General features: G+C 44.3%; 1 protein-coding gene across 2 annotated transcripts in view; it reads left to right on the top strand.

The window, feature by feature from the left end:
* Window positions 1–20: 20 nt before the first annotated feature.
* Window positions 21–12505, top strand: part of CAPZB (capping actin protein of muscle Z-line subunit beta) — a 69411-nt gene continuing 56926 nt past the window's right edge. Inside the window, exons 1-2 of one of the 2 annotated variants that reach the window (XM_054849297.1) lie at window positions 21–258; window positions 8918–9024. In XM_054849297.1, the coding sequence (XP_054705272.1) occupies window positions 9022–9024 (3 nt within the window). In that variant the 5' untranslated portion in view covers window positions 21–258; window positions 8918–9021. Of the gene's footprint in view, window positions 259–8917; window positions 9025–12505 lie in introns of those variants that run through there. The other variant, XM_054849298.1, reaches the window with a different exon arrangement.

Here is a 12505-nt window from a genome sequence, read left to right as displayed (position 1 = left end):
GGTTACCGGCGGGAGGGCGCGATGGCCACCGCGCTCGACCTTGGGCCCGGCCCGAAAGCCCGCTTTTCTCCGTAGGACTCGGCTTACCACAGCCTCAGCCCTTCCTGGGCACCATCTCTTCAGCCTGGACACCCGCTGTGTCCTTGTTAGGCCTCGAATCCCTCAGCCTAAGGCAGGATCCCCGTCTTCTCACAGGCACCCGGCTTGGGCCCACCCCCCCATCGACCTGCTCCCCTCAGGGCTCTCACCTCACCCTTGGTAAGAGCCGATCTTTGCTGTAGGGTCCCATCTCTCACTGCAAGGTTGGGTATATCCTGCTGGACACGCATTGCCATGTAGGTTTTCCCTCACCAAGCCTCGCAGAGGTGCTGCTTTCTACACAGCTCCTGTATCTTTGCTGGCTGTTGTCAACATCTCTTCAGGGCCTGAAATGAAGTACAGGTGCGTGAAAAAACAAGGTGTTGCTAATCCCTATTGATGTCCCAGGGATCACCTCTTGTACTTAAGAGCAACCTAGGCCCCACACCTTCTTGCTTAATTGAGAAAAGGAGCTGAATAATATCAGAAGGAAAAGAATGTCATATCCAAGAAGCTATTCTATACAGTAGGATGCTAATATTAGAGTAAGGAGTTGTGGGAAGGCTTCCAAATGATTTATGGGTCTTTGGCACATCCTGAAGTGTGCTACAGTGTTGTGGAACCAGGAATGTAAGTGTGAATAGTTTCCATCTTACTGTGATGAACTTTATATTGTGAATGTTGTGTAGGCTTTCTGGAAGTCATTCTCTAGAAGCCTTGTAAAAAAAAAAAAAATACAGAGTGTTTTTTCAAGTACTAATGTCACCATTCACACTTGCTAAAGCAATTTTTAGCTGTGATTACTTGCTTTGATTTCTTCAAGTTCTGACAGTTTTATCAAGTTGGAGAGGAGGAGGTTCTACTGCTTTGTAAAACTGGAAGTTATTTAATAAGTCAATTAAAGACTAAAGCAACAAACAAGTCAAAGCTCTTTGAAGTTGGCAATTTTTTTCTGAAGTTATTGTTTATCATCTTTCATTTGTCTTAAGCATAACAGGTTTTGATCTAGAGCAATGATGCAAGATTCTTCCCATATTTGACGTAGTTCAACTCCTTCATATATCACTAAACAATCATAATTGCCTACTATTTTTACTTAGTTAAGAAATCTGAATGATGTTGGTTGGGTTTTTTTTTTACTTTTTTGGAAAGCATATGCTTAAACTAAGCCCTTGCAGGTTCAAGAGGTTTTCCTGGAGAAAGCAGTTCTTGTTTTTCTGTAAAGGGAGTTTCCTTTTCTTCCCCCTGCAATTTATTCAAATCAGTTTGCATTGCTGTATAGTCAATATCAAAAACAGAGTGATGCATCAAGTTACTTATAAAAATATGAAGTAGTTTTTTTCCTGACTGGATAAAGAAGTGTTTTCTGAAACCACTGACCCAGTGGTATGTCCCAATGTGCCAGCTCCGCCCTCCCATTTCCAAACAGCTCTGGAAAATATCAGGAGGGGAAAGATACTTGAAGCCTCCAGATAATTCTTTAATTCTTCTCCCCCCCCCCCCCCCAAAAAAAAATTAAATTCCAGAAATCGGTGTTTAAAAACAATCAGAAATGTGGTCTTCTCTTTGGCACAAACAAGTACCTGGTGCAGGCCAACGTGTATTCTCATTCACACTTACTCATTTTCAGACTGTTAGACTTGCTGGAAAGCACAGTTTCTTTGGGGATGAAGGAAGCGGCAGTGAGCTATTGGACTGTAAGGCGCTTCATAAACGGTCACATTGCTGTGTAATGCATCTCAATGTATTTTGACAGCCTTGCGTCAGGAACCTGGTGTGTTAAACCCTTTCTAAGGAGATGGAATAGTTCAGTGTAATTGTTTGAATGTCCAGCTTCCTTCTGAGACATGAGACTGCTTCTTTTAAATCCCAGAGTCACTGAGTGATCAGAGGGGGCTCTGGAAAATGTTATCCGTTAAGGATCTAGAGCACATTCTCTGTACCCCTTCCCCACCCCAGGGAAAAATTAAGGCAGGAGGGAATGTGTCCAAAGACAGCCTTTTCTCTCCATTGCTATAGTTACTTGGCAATTAGACCCTCTCAGTGTAATATTGAGTATTTATTATTGTGTGACTCCAAGGTGATGTTTAGAACATGCGGTTTTGAAAAACCTTTTTTGCATTTTACAGCCCAGCATGTGCTGTCCCAGGGTTCCTTCCCTCTCTTCTTCTTTCTTTCCAGTACATAAATATATGAAAAAAATAGAGGAGGCTGAAATGAAGCCAGAAAGCTTAAAAAAATCCTTGTCTTTCTCTGATGGAAGTCAACTTTTAGTAGGTTCAGATTTTGTATCACCAGTTTTCTTAACTATATACCTAACTTGAGTTGTATATTAAATTAGTAAGACTACTCCCAGACTAAAAGTTAGGCGTTCACTTCAATAAACTGCTGGTTAGTTTTTTCAACAGATGGCCATCAAACAAGCTAGAGGCAGAACTGGGAATCTAAGATGAATAAGTACCACTATTATTCTTCAGAATTGCTATTTCCGTGGTGTCTAGCAGAAGTCATGCAGAGGGCACATCCACACACCAGCCATAATTTGAAGTCCCTATTCCACATAACTGACTTTTCCTTTAACTGTTAGCCCTAGCTCTTACATAGTGCAGTATAGGATGGTTCACCCTCACCCCAATAGTTTTTGTTCTAAAACTTCCAAGTGAGTTTCTTTTAAATCTTGATCCTTCCCCAGGATGAGTGTATTGCCTCTTACTCTGTTTTTTCCAAGAATCCTATAGCATCCCTTTTGTCAGTTCCTCACCGGATACTGATATGCTCTTGATCTCCTCTTTTCCAAAGAATACAGACATAAGTTCTCCCATAGTTTTAAATAACATGAATCGCCTCCTACACACACATTTGTGGGTTTTTTGGTGGTTTTTTTTTTTCCTGCCAAGAGTAGCAGTGATGTGCATAGGAAGACAGCAGCGTAGGAGTTACCTGCTTGAAATGGTTGACACAGCCTCAGTAGTGGGCCCCCACTTTGCTGTCTGCACTTCCAGAGTGCTTCTTTTATGTTACAGAAAGGATCAGACCTGGGCGGGAAACTTCAAGTCTTGGTCTCCGCTCCTGTTCATTGGGGTTTTTTTCCTCACAGATACAAGCCATGTTCACTGGCAGATACTGATGCTTATTTTCACTTTGAAAGCCTTCTTGCTATCCAAGCAAGGACAAAAAAAAGTCTAAGTCCAAAGTCTGAGGAAAAAGAAACCCCTCCTCAGCAGGACTTTGCCCTAAAATGGGAAAAGTGCCAGAGACTCCATTAAGTCTACTTTGCTGTTCTTATTGATTTGATGTGGAAGGCAGTCGGATACTGTGGGGATGAACAATAGTATAAAGGCTGAGGTAGACTTGCATTAGGAGAGACAGCTTGTGATGCAGAGTGAAATATCATTCAGTCTTTTCACGGTGATCACATTCACATTAATAAGCGAGTCCATTTTGTGCCTGCGCTAATGTATTTTCATGCCAGTTTTGCAAAGCTGATGTTATATTCAGTAGTGTGGTACTGCTGGTTACAGTTGTCAGGTACAGCTGATTGAAGTGGAACTTTGAAAAATGGAACAAGATGTGTCACAGCTCGTTGTGCTAATTCTGCTTTAAGCTGCTTTTGCTGTGATTATGAAGTTTGCCCCAAAAATCTCTGGAGGAAAGCACTTGCATGGAAAGACTGATCTGAGTTTTTGCTAACTCTAACGTTACAGGCATAAGCACTGCTATGGCATTTCTCGTCTTTATTCGATGCGTACTATTTTGTGATCATTTTTTAGTTTAGTAGTAGAAATATGAAAAGAACTAATGCACTGTACTGATAGAGGTTTTCTAATGAATAAGCCTGCAAAAGAGTGCTATTTTTCAGCTCTTTAAGTATGTTTTTCCATTCGTCCATGTCATTGGCTAATTCTATACAGATTCTAACTAGTGAACCGTGACTATTGTATTAAGAAGGAATCCAGGCCCTTACAATTCTTTTGGCTGGTATATTAGCAAGCTTCAAATGAAGTGCAGCGTGTCAAGGAAAAAGTAAGGGAATGGAAAGTTTTGTTTCTTTCTGGTGCATTTAATCAGCTTCTCCCTGATTCTTTTTTAATGACAAGCTGCAGACATTATTACTACAGTTAATGACCAAGTTTGACAAGAATGTTCTCAATACTCTCTTTGCTCAGGCTAAAGACATTTCTGAAAGCTCCTGTCTATCAAGCTTTCTGTGCTTAAAATATAAAGTTAAAAGAGCAGTTGCAAGCACAGAAATAAACAGTTGCATATCCTAGGTGGAACGTGCTGGAAAACTAGCGATCTCAGTCCTGAAGTCCAGTATTTTGGACTGATATTTAAAAAAAAAAAAAAGCCTCTTAGTCCCTTTCTGAACATGCATTGCTGGGTTGCTTGAGGTGGGATTTCAGATATGTCTCGGTCACACTTGTCTATCTTGTATTAAACATTCGTGGAACAGAATTGGATTGAAATCTGTGGGACATGTGAAAACAGTGTGGTTGCAAACAACTCCAAGGCATGTCCAGACACAGTGTTCTCAAAATGTGGGCAGGTACTTTTGGACCGAAATAAAGCCATTGTTATTAGTGGATGGGGATGTTACTTTATATATGGGGGAAAAAAAACCCCAAACCAATTCTTCTGTGTTCAAAATATGGACCCAGATGGCAGAGATGTGACTTTTTAACATGACACTCTGCTCAATCCCCTCTCTGTGCATCTTGGCTTCAGCTGAGTGGCTAAGTCTGCTCTTCAGTCTGTGACACAGGGACACAGGACATGACTTGGTCTTACCTATTTAGGCAAAACAATTGTAAGAAAATAGCCAAAGCCAGAAAAACCTCATGCCTCTAGCAATATGTGTGCTTGAGTGACGTGTAACCTTTAATTTCTCTACTGCTACTGTGACAGCACTGCACTGGTAGTAGAAAGTCTCATTTTTTGGCCAATATATGGACATACTAGGCTGCTAGGTTTATTGTCTCTTACATTAACAAATGAGCAGATCTGCTTGGATGCTGATGAAGTGGCAAAAAGTCTGGTTTTAGCATTCTTAGGTGGGAGGGGAGTGCCTCAAACCTCACCCTAAATGGGCAATATGTTGTTTTTCATTAAACATGGGATTTTGCTTTACTCATCAGTTCCTGCAGTGAATGGGGAAACTCTTAAAACCTTTATATTCCAAGAGTACCCTCAGCAAAGTTGCCTTGGAATTGGAATGGGAGGGAGGCTTTTTTATTGTTTGTGTGCTATTTTGACAGTGTGTACAAAGATCTCCATAGTGAGAACTATCTGTGGCTTGAATACGGAATTCTAAGACATTGGGTAGTGTAGGTACCTTTTTCCTATATTAGTTTCCAAGAAATGCTCGGTTTTCAGCCTCAAATCAAGTGATGCTGCTGGTTTACTGACTCTGACTAATAAAACCCAGCAAGCTAAACTTTACCATTGCTGGAAGACTCTTGCAGCAGTAAATTCAATTTATGAGAACCCCTAATAAAAGTTTACATATCTTTCAAGTGCCACAAGTTTGACATGAAAGAAAATGGGCAATCTGACCTAAAAAAGCTCAAGATGTCTTTTTCTTTAGTAGAAAAATGAACATTCAGTGAAGCATGAAAGTTTTCTCTAGGACCTTGTTTCTGAGTATGTTCTCACAGTCACCCTTGGTCCTGGCTAAACACTGGAATAAACAAAATAAATAGCATTTCACCATGCATGCAGGAGGATAAAATAAAAAACACATCATGTTGGACCACAAATGCTTTATGAAGTTCTGGCTAAATGTGAAAAGTACTTTGTAACACTAATAAGTATTTATCCTTTTGCTCCCTTCACTATAATCAAGGGTACAGGGAAAGCACATGTATTTTATAGTTGCTGATTGCAAGATCAAAAGCCTTGTTATTAATTGCACATGAATCTGATGATGTAGGGCTGTTAAGCCGTCAACTGACATCATTGTTTGCTTCCTTTGTTTATAGACCCTTGTTTTAAAGATGGGTAAGGCCTGACAGGAGCCTTTTGAGCACACTTTTTTTTCTGTGTAGGTGGGTGATTCCATGCCAGGAGGGGTGGGAAATGTCTGTAGCACAGGTAACACTGCCTCACAGCACTGAGATTTATCAAATGTCTCTGAATTAGCTGTATTTGGTGTCATCCCCTCTACAAATCGCAACAGAAGGCAGGATGGCTACAACTGTAGTTACATATGAGGAGCCTTCTGCTTGCTGAGATCCACTCCACACTGCAAATTGCAGCCTAACCAGGAAGAATCTGGTCCTACATCTTAATAAACAAACAACAAAAAAATATTCCCTTAAGCATGTCCTGCTATAAACAATCAAAGCAAGCAGCTGGTCCTCATTTGAAAAGATGTTACATCCATTTCAAAAGGAATCTGCAGATCTTCTTAATGCAAATATTTTGGGGAAAACAAAAAGCAGCTGTTTATTCTTCATTATACCTATTAGCAGGAAAACAAAATCCAGGATGCTTGTATTTCTTTTAAGAAAAACATCCTCTTGGCCTCAACATTCATTTGGATCTCAAATTGTTTAAAATATACTGGGCTGCATAATTCTGCTTTTGCTCTGCTTCAGCAAGCAGCTAGAAACAGTTTCTGTTCGTAACTATAAAAGCAGACTAGCCATTGAATACTTTGCATGAGTTTTGTGACAAAAATAATGACGTGTAGAACATGCATTTTCAAAATTATCAATTCTGGCCTCCCAGACCGCGCCCCAAGGCAAACATGCACATTAGATGTGTGGACCTCTGTAAAACGGATGAATAATTTGTGCTGTGCAATGAACAGGCTTGCTTTTCTTAATTACTGCAGGTAGGCACCTCTGAGGGAACACCAAGCCTGAAGGATCTGTGGATTCCAAAGCAGAATTCACTTTGGATTGCTGCGTTTTATAAGCTGGGTTTAAGGAGGTTAGGCTGACTGGTATCGGCAAAGAATTGAATGCGGAGACTCTAGAGGAGGAAACAAACACCTTCTCTACCAGACATGGCAAGATTATTTCCCATCTTAGAGTTTATTTGGTAGAAGGTTATTGATGGAGTTTTACGCGCTTTTGTTTTTCTGTGAAGTAATACAGCTCCTGTTTTTCTTGAGATTGTTCTACTGTTTCTGTCCTTTGCTTCCTGGGTTCATCTTGTTCCTGCACTGAGAACACCAAAGGTTTAAAAATGGCAACAGAGGAATGGAAAAAAGTAGGTAAAATTGTCAGAAGTCATCAGCATACAGGACAGCTTTGGGGTTTTTTTAGTTAGTGTAAGCAGTGATAGCTGTTACATCTATGTATGGTTGTTTGTCATGCAAATTCAGATTAACAGTTATGCCTGGATACTAGCTGTTGTGTTCACTTCCCTAGAAATCGAGATTGTTCTTTTCCAACTGAAAGCTAGGGCTGGTTTGCCCTGTTAAATTAAAGGAGCAGTCAGCTGTTATCTCTTAGAAGGTCCTGTTGGTATCCATAGCTAGGAAAATTCGGAGTCACAAATTATCTGTGATAATGTCTTAGTGGAAAGTCAGAGCTTGGCCCTGGTCATCTCCCGTAGGAAGGACGTACCGCAGCATTACATCCAAGGGAAAAACGAAGCAGAGCGTGACTCCCCTCGTCAGCGTTTCCAGTTTCTACGGCAAACTGCAGAAAGTAAATGGAACAACAAAAGGGATTTTGGCTCACGAGGGCCAAGTCTGCAGTGCAGGAGCCAGAGAGTACCAGTGGAGGGTTCTTGGGATCCTGGCACCCAAACTCCAGCGAAACACGGGCCAAAGAATTGTTCCAAAAAAGCTGCAGAGGAAAGTGTTGTCACAGAATGAATCGGATGCTTTCCTGGGGCAACTGGGTACGTCGCAGCTCTTAAACGCACAGGTCCATACTGAGAAGTGCGAGTCTGGAGCCTGGAATGGGGATCAGTTGGACCTGAGATCACTGAAATGTGAACTGTACATTAGGGGAAAAAAAGCTTTCTTCCTGGGACAGTCTGAGAAAAATAGAAATGTTTTATTTGCGCATCCCCCCCCCCTCAATTTGCTGATTTCCATCTCGCGTTTGGAGATACACATCTCAGCTGCCTGAGCCCTGAAGTCATCAAAGTATGTAAGCATCTGCTTGGCTTCCAGCAGGTACCTACATGCTTTGCTGAATCAAAGGCTAAGCTTCCAGAGGAGGCTGAACACTTGCTTTTCAAATTAATTAACCCTGACCTTAATCAGCCAGAGGCTGATTATTTTTCCTTGTCACTTTAGAGCTGAAGTAGATGCGCTACAGACAGCAGCAGTAATGACACTCTATTAATTACCTCTGTATAGTCCAGTTTTCAGCCTCGATGACGTTGCCAAAACGTTACCTGTTCGGGATGATGCTTTCCGTGCTAAATGCCTGCCTCGTACTGACTTTTTTTCGGTTTTAGGCGTTTAAAAGAGGGCCGTGCCGCTCCGTGGCGCAGCTGGGGCCGACTGCCGGCCGGCGCCACGAGGACTCAGCTCCTGGCGCGCCCTCCCGCAGGCCCCGCCCCTATCCCCGCCCCCACCTCTGATTGGCCGTCCTCTTTCCGGCCGTGGCCGCGCTCACCCCCGCGCTGGAGTTGGTGGCGCCCGCCGCCCTACCGCTCGTGGTGCCGCTCCCCGCCCCGGGTCCCTCCGCCCCCCTTCCCCCCCCCCTCTCAGCCGGTGGGGAATGGTTCTTCCCGCTCCTCCCTCTTGCCCCTCCCCGCCCCGTTCGCGCGCCGCGCTCCATACTTGGCGATGGCCGGCGAGCCGCGCGCTGATTGGCGGAGCAGCGGCGAGGGGGCGGGGCGAGGTGGCGTTGACCCGGATGTTCACTCCTAGGCAACGGCGGAAGTGGAAGGGCTGCGGCCTGCCTCGGAGGGAGACCGGACGGGACCGGGAGGCGCCGCCGTTGCTACCACCCAGCGCAGCCCCGCCGAGCCGCCATGGTAAGGGCGAGGGGCACGGCCCCCCGCCACTGCCCCCTCCCTCTCCCCGCGCCCCCCTTCCTCCCGGTGGTGCTGCCCCTTCCCATCCCCCCCGGTGCCGCGCCCCGGCGGTTCCTTCGCCACCCCCTTCCCTCACTCACCCACCCCCCCGCTTCACAGGGGGGCGGCGGAGCGGGTGGGCCTCGCCCGTTCTCCCCGGGGCGGCGGTGAGGGAGGGCCCGAGCCGGTGGTGCCAGGGCAGAGGGAGGGGTGGCCTGGCCTGGAGTTGGGGGCGGCGGCGGCGGGGGGGGGAGCTCTGTCCGGGGCTCCGCTGGGCCCGGGGGCGGGCGGCGGGGCGTCCAGGCCCGTCCGACTGCTCTGCTGTCCAGTTACTTCCAGGTTTCTGGGCCTGGTACCTGGGGTGGTGTTTACAGAGGGAATGCTTCCGCTTTGGACGGCGAATGTTACCGCTTGATGTAGTTGTAAACGGAGCGAGTGAACCAACGCAGCGGCAGCAGCGTCTGAGGGCAGTGGGGGCCCAATGTCCTACTGCTGCTGTTCATCAACCCCAAATTATCACCCACGGTCCGGTATTTCCTCTGCAAGCTGGACTTGCTCGTTAAGGTGTACTAAGATCTAATGGAATCTGTAAAACGCAGGAAAACCAAGTGCAGTCAGAGCAGGCGGTGTTGCAGCTGTGGGTGCTGCTCTTCTGCAGGGATGAGAACTTTCTGTTTTTCGGAGGAGAACCTCTAATTTCTCTGTCATGTAAAATAATCCTCATCTTGCTGTGTGTTTGCTGAATGGATTAGCCCAGGTCACAAAGCCTTTCAGTTTCATTTAGGTACCAGGTATAAAAGGGGCAGATTTCATCAGCTCCAAACAAATCCAGCAATAAGAACGGGAACTGGCCCAGGCCCTGGTCTGCTCCCAGCTCTGCCGGGATGGACGGGTGCTTCTGTGGAGCCTGTCCGGGCACTGTAACCCCCATGGATGTAATCACCTGTATGGAATCACTGAGATACTCTGCGCTGTTTGGGAATTTGTGATTCAGGTTTTCCAATGCAACAATTTAAGAATGTTCAAATGTATTTAGGTTTATGAAACAACAACCCGGTGCCTGGCTATATAGCAATATAAAGATTGGTTAAGCAAGCAAGTGTAATCCTTCTTACCATCAACCATAAGAATTTCAGAGGCAATACCTTATGTTTTTTTCTTCAAAGCTGAAGACCCTGGTGATCCTGCCACCTGTATTATGCAGGATAAAGATCTTTAGTTTCTGGTGAAAGGTGAATAATGCTTAAGATCAAGGTTCTGCTCTTCTGTTCTTGTCTGCGCAAATGAGATGCCGTACCTGATTTCTGAGTGTGGGCAATGACGGGATGGAGCATCTTATTTCAATTGTGTGTCTTAAAATAAGATACTGAAGTGTGTATGTGTGAGACCTGACTGTAGAACTTGAAATCAGGATTCCAACAAACTATCTTACTTCCTGCCATGGCAGAAATCCTCACAGGAAAAGAATTCAAGGAAAACAAGTGGACTTCATGTAAAATAACAATGGTGATACCAGGTTCTTTTAAGGGGATGTGAAAGCGTGCTATAAGAACAACCCAGTCAGGGTTTAAATGTAACTATATTAGTATTTTGGAGGAGGTAGAACACAAATCCTTTAGAAATTTCCTGAGTGTTGTAAGCTTATGCTGTCTTCTGATTTTTTTGTGTTTAGTAATGGAGACCACTGGGCGTAGGAGAAATGTGATCGGAACTTCCAACGCTATGTGCTAGTCTCCGATGTTGAGTGGACTTCGGGAGCGAATCTGTGGCAGCCACTCTGTTACTCCTATGTTGTGGTGGCTGTGTACGCATCTGAAGACTCACTCAAAGAATGTGGCAACTTACGCCTGATTTACCTAGGTCCAGTAGGAACATGCAAGACAAATCATTGATCTTGTTTGCAGAAGGCAAATAATCTGTGGTGATGTTTTAAAACTTCACCAACTCTTCCAATTGTCTTAATGTTATGCAGATAGTGCAGTTGTTGCATCCGGTTTCAGCTTAAGTGCAGACCCACCCAGGGTCTCTCATTTTAGTGGGTATGAAAACACAATACTGAAATGGAGCATCGAAAAGCTGAAATGGCCCCTTCACTGAAGGCAACAGCAAGTTTCATGACAGCTGAGAGAAGCTGGTGTGGTACAGAGTGTTAGGTCAGCCACCTTCATGGTGCCGTGGGGTCACCAATATCTCTGTAGAGCAGAACTTTTGCCTCCTCTTCGCCACCTCAGATCTGAATTGCTCCTGGTGAGCGTGAGAATTGTGTCCGCGTTTCAGTCAGGCGCTCGGTGAAACAGGGCAGGGCAACACATGAAGCTTGAAAACTGCCTGGATGGATGCTGTCTCTTGTGCTAAAAATAAACGTAAGGCACTGTTCAGGGCGAAGCAGGACTTGGGAGAGTGGATCTGCTGAGATTTCTGGAATTGTGGGTTGTGAGTGGATGGAATCCAGGTACTCTTTGTAAAAATAAAAATCTTCCTTTCCAGGTTATGTAAACTGTGCTGATCATGTTAGCAAGTGTTTCTTCTGCTATGCAAGCCTTCAAGAAAAGGTGGACTATTTTAGCAAAATTTATAATTTAATCAACCATAAATTCAAACTGTCTAGTGTAGCGCTGGCTGCACACCATCCGTTTAGAACTTGAGGCAGCTAAAAAGGGCTGAAGCACAGCCAAGGATGCGCGATGCAACGCTGACCCTCAATGCGTAAACCTCACGTGCTATTCAGAGTAACTAATATTTTCAAGGTGGGGGCTGGTTTTCTTGGGCAAGCATGTTGCTGCTTGATAAATAACTTGGTTTTGTGCAACTGCTACCAAAACCATATTAAATGATTTGTGAAACTGCACAAGGTAGCTTTTCCAGCTGCTTGAACGCCGAGTCTGTCTCTCTTCTAAACGGATCATGTCATTTTTGAAACCTGACTATATAGCCTGAGCGCTCAGTGTCCACAGCAAGTCCTTTGCACCTTGTGTCTTCTGAGAAATACTGACTTAAGCTATTTTGTAGAGTCTGTGTTTTATTAGCCAAGTATATTAGCTTAGCTAAATGTTATCTTAAAAGGCAAATTCCCAAAATAATCAAGTTAGAGGATATTGTTGGGATAGGGAATACTGCCATTGCAGTGATGCTTAATCTTGTGGTTTATGGGCGAAGGAAAAACATTCGCAAGCTGAAGTTGTTCAAACAGGATTTCCTCATACAGTAAATATATATGCTGATATCTTACTAGTTGACATCTGGGCATAAAACAAAATGAAAGTGCAGTTCAACTCTTCTTAGTTACTATTTTTAGTCATTATGACTGTAGTTGAGTAGTGGAATTACTCTCTTTGGGAAAGAAACATGCTACCCCATTCAATTTCTGCTTCTACAGTTGTCAGCTATGCTTTCTGTCAGTTATCCTTTCCTGTGTGAAGTGTAGCTGGTTAACTTGGGGGGT

Source organism: Grus americana, chromosome 21 (assembly GCF_028858705.1).
Source record: "Grus americana isolate bGruAme1 chromosome 21, bGruAme1.mat, whole genome shotgun sequence".
Classification (NCBI taxonomy): Eukaryota; Metazoa; Chordata; class Aves; order Gruiformes; family Gruidae; genus Grus; species Grus americana.
Note: the sequence above shows the minus strand (reverse complement) of the source record. Positions and strands in the feature narration are given on the sequence as shown.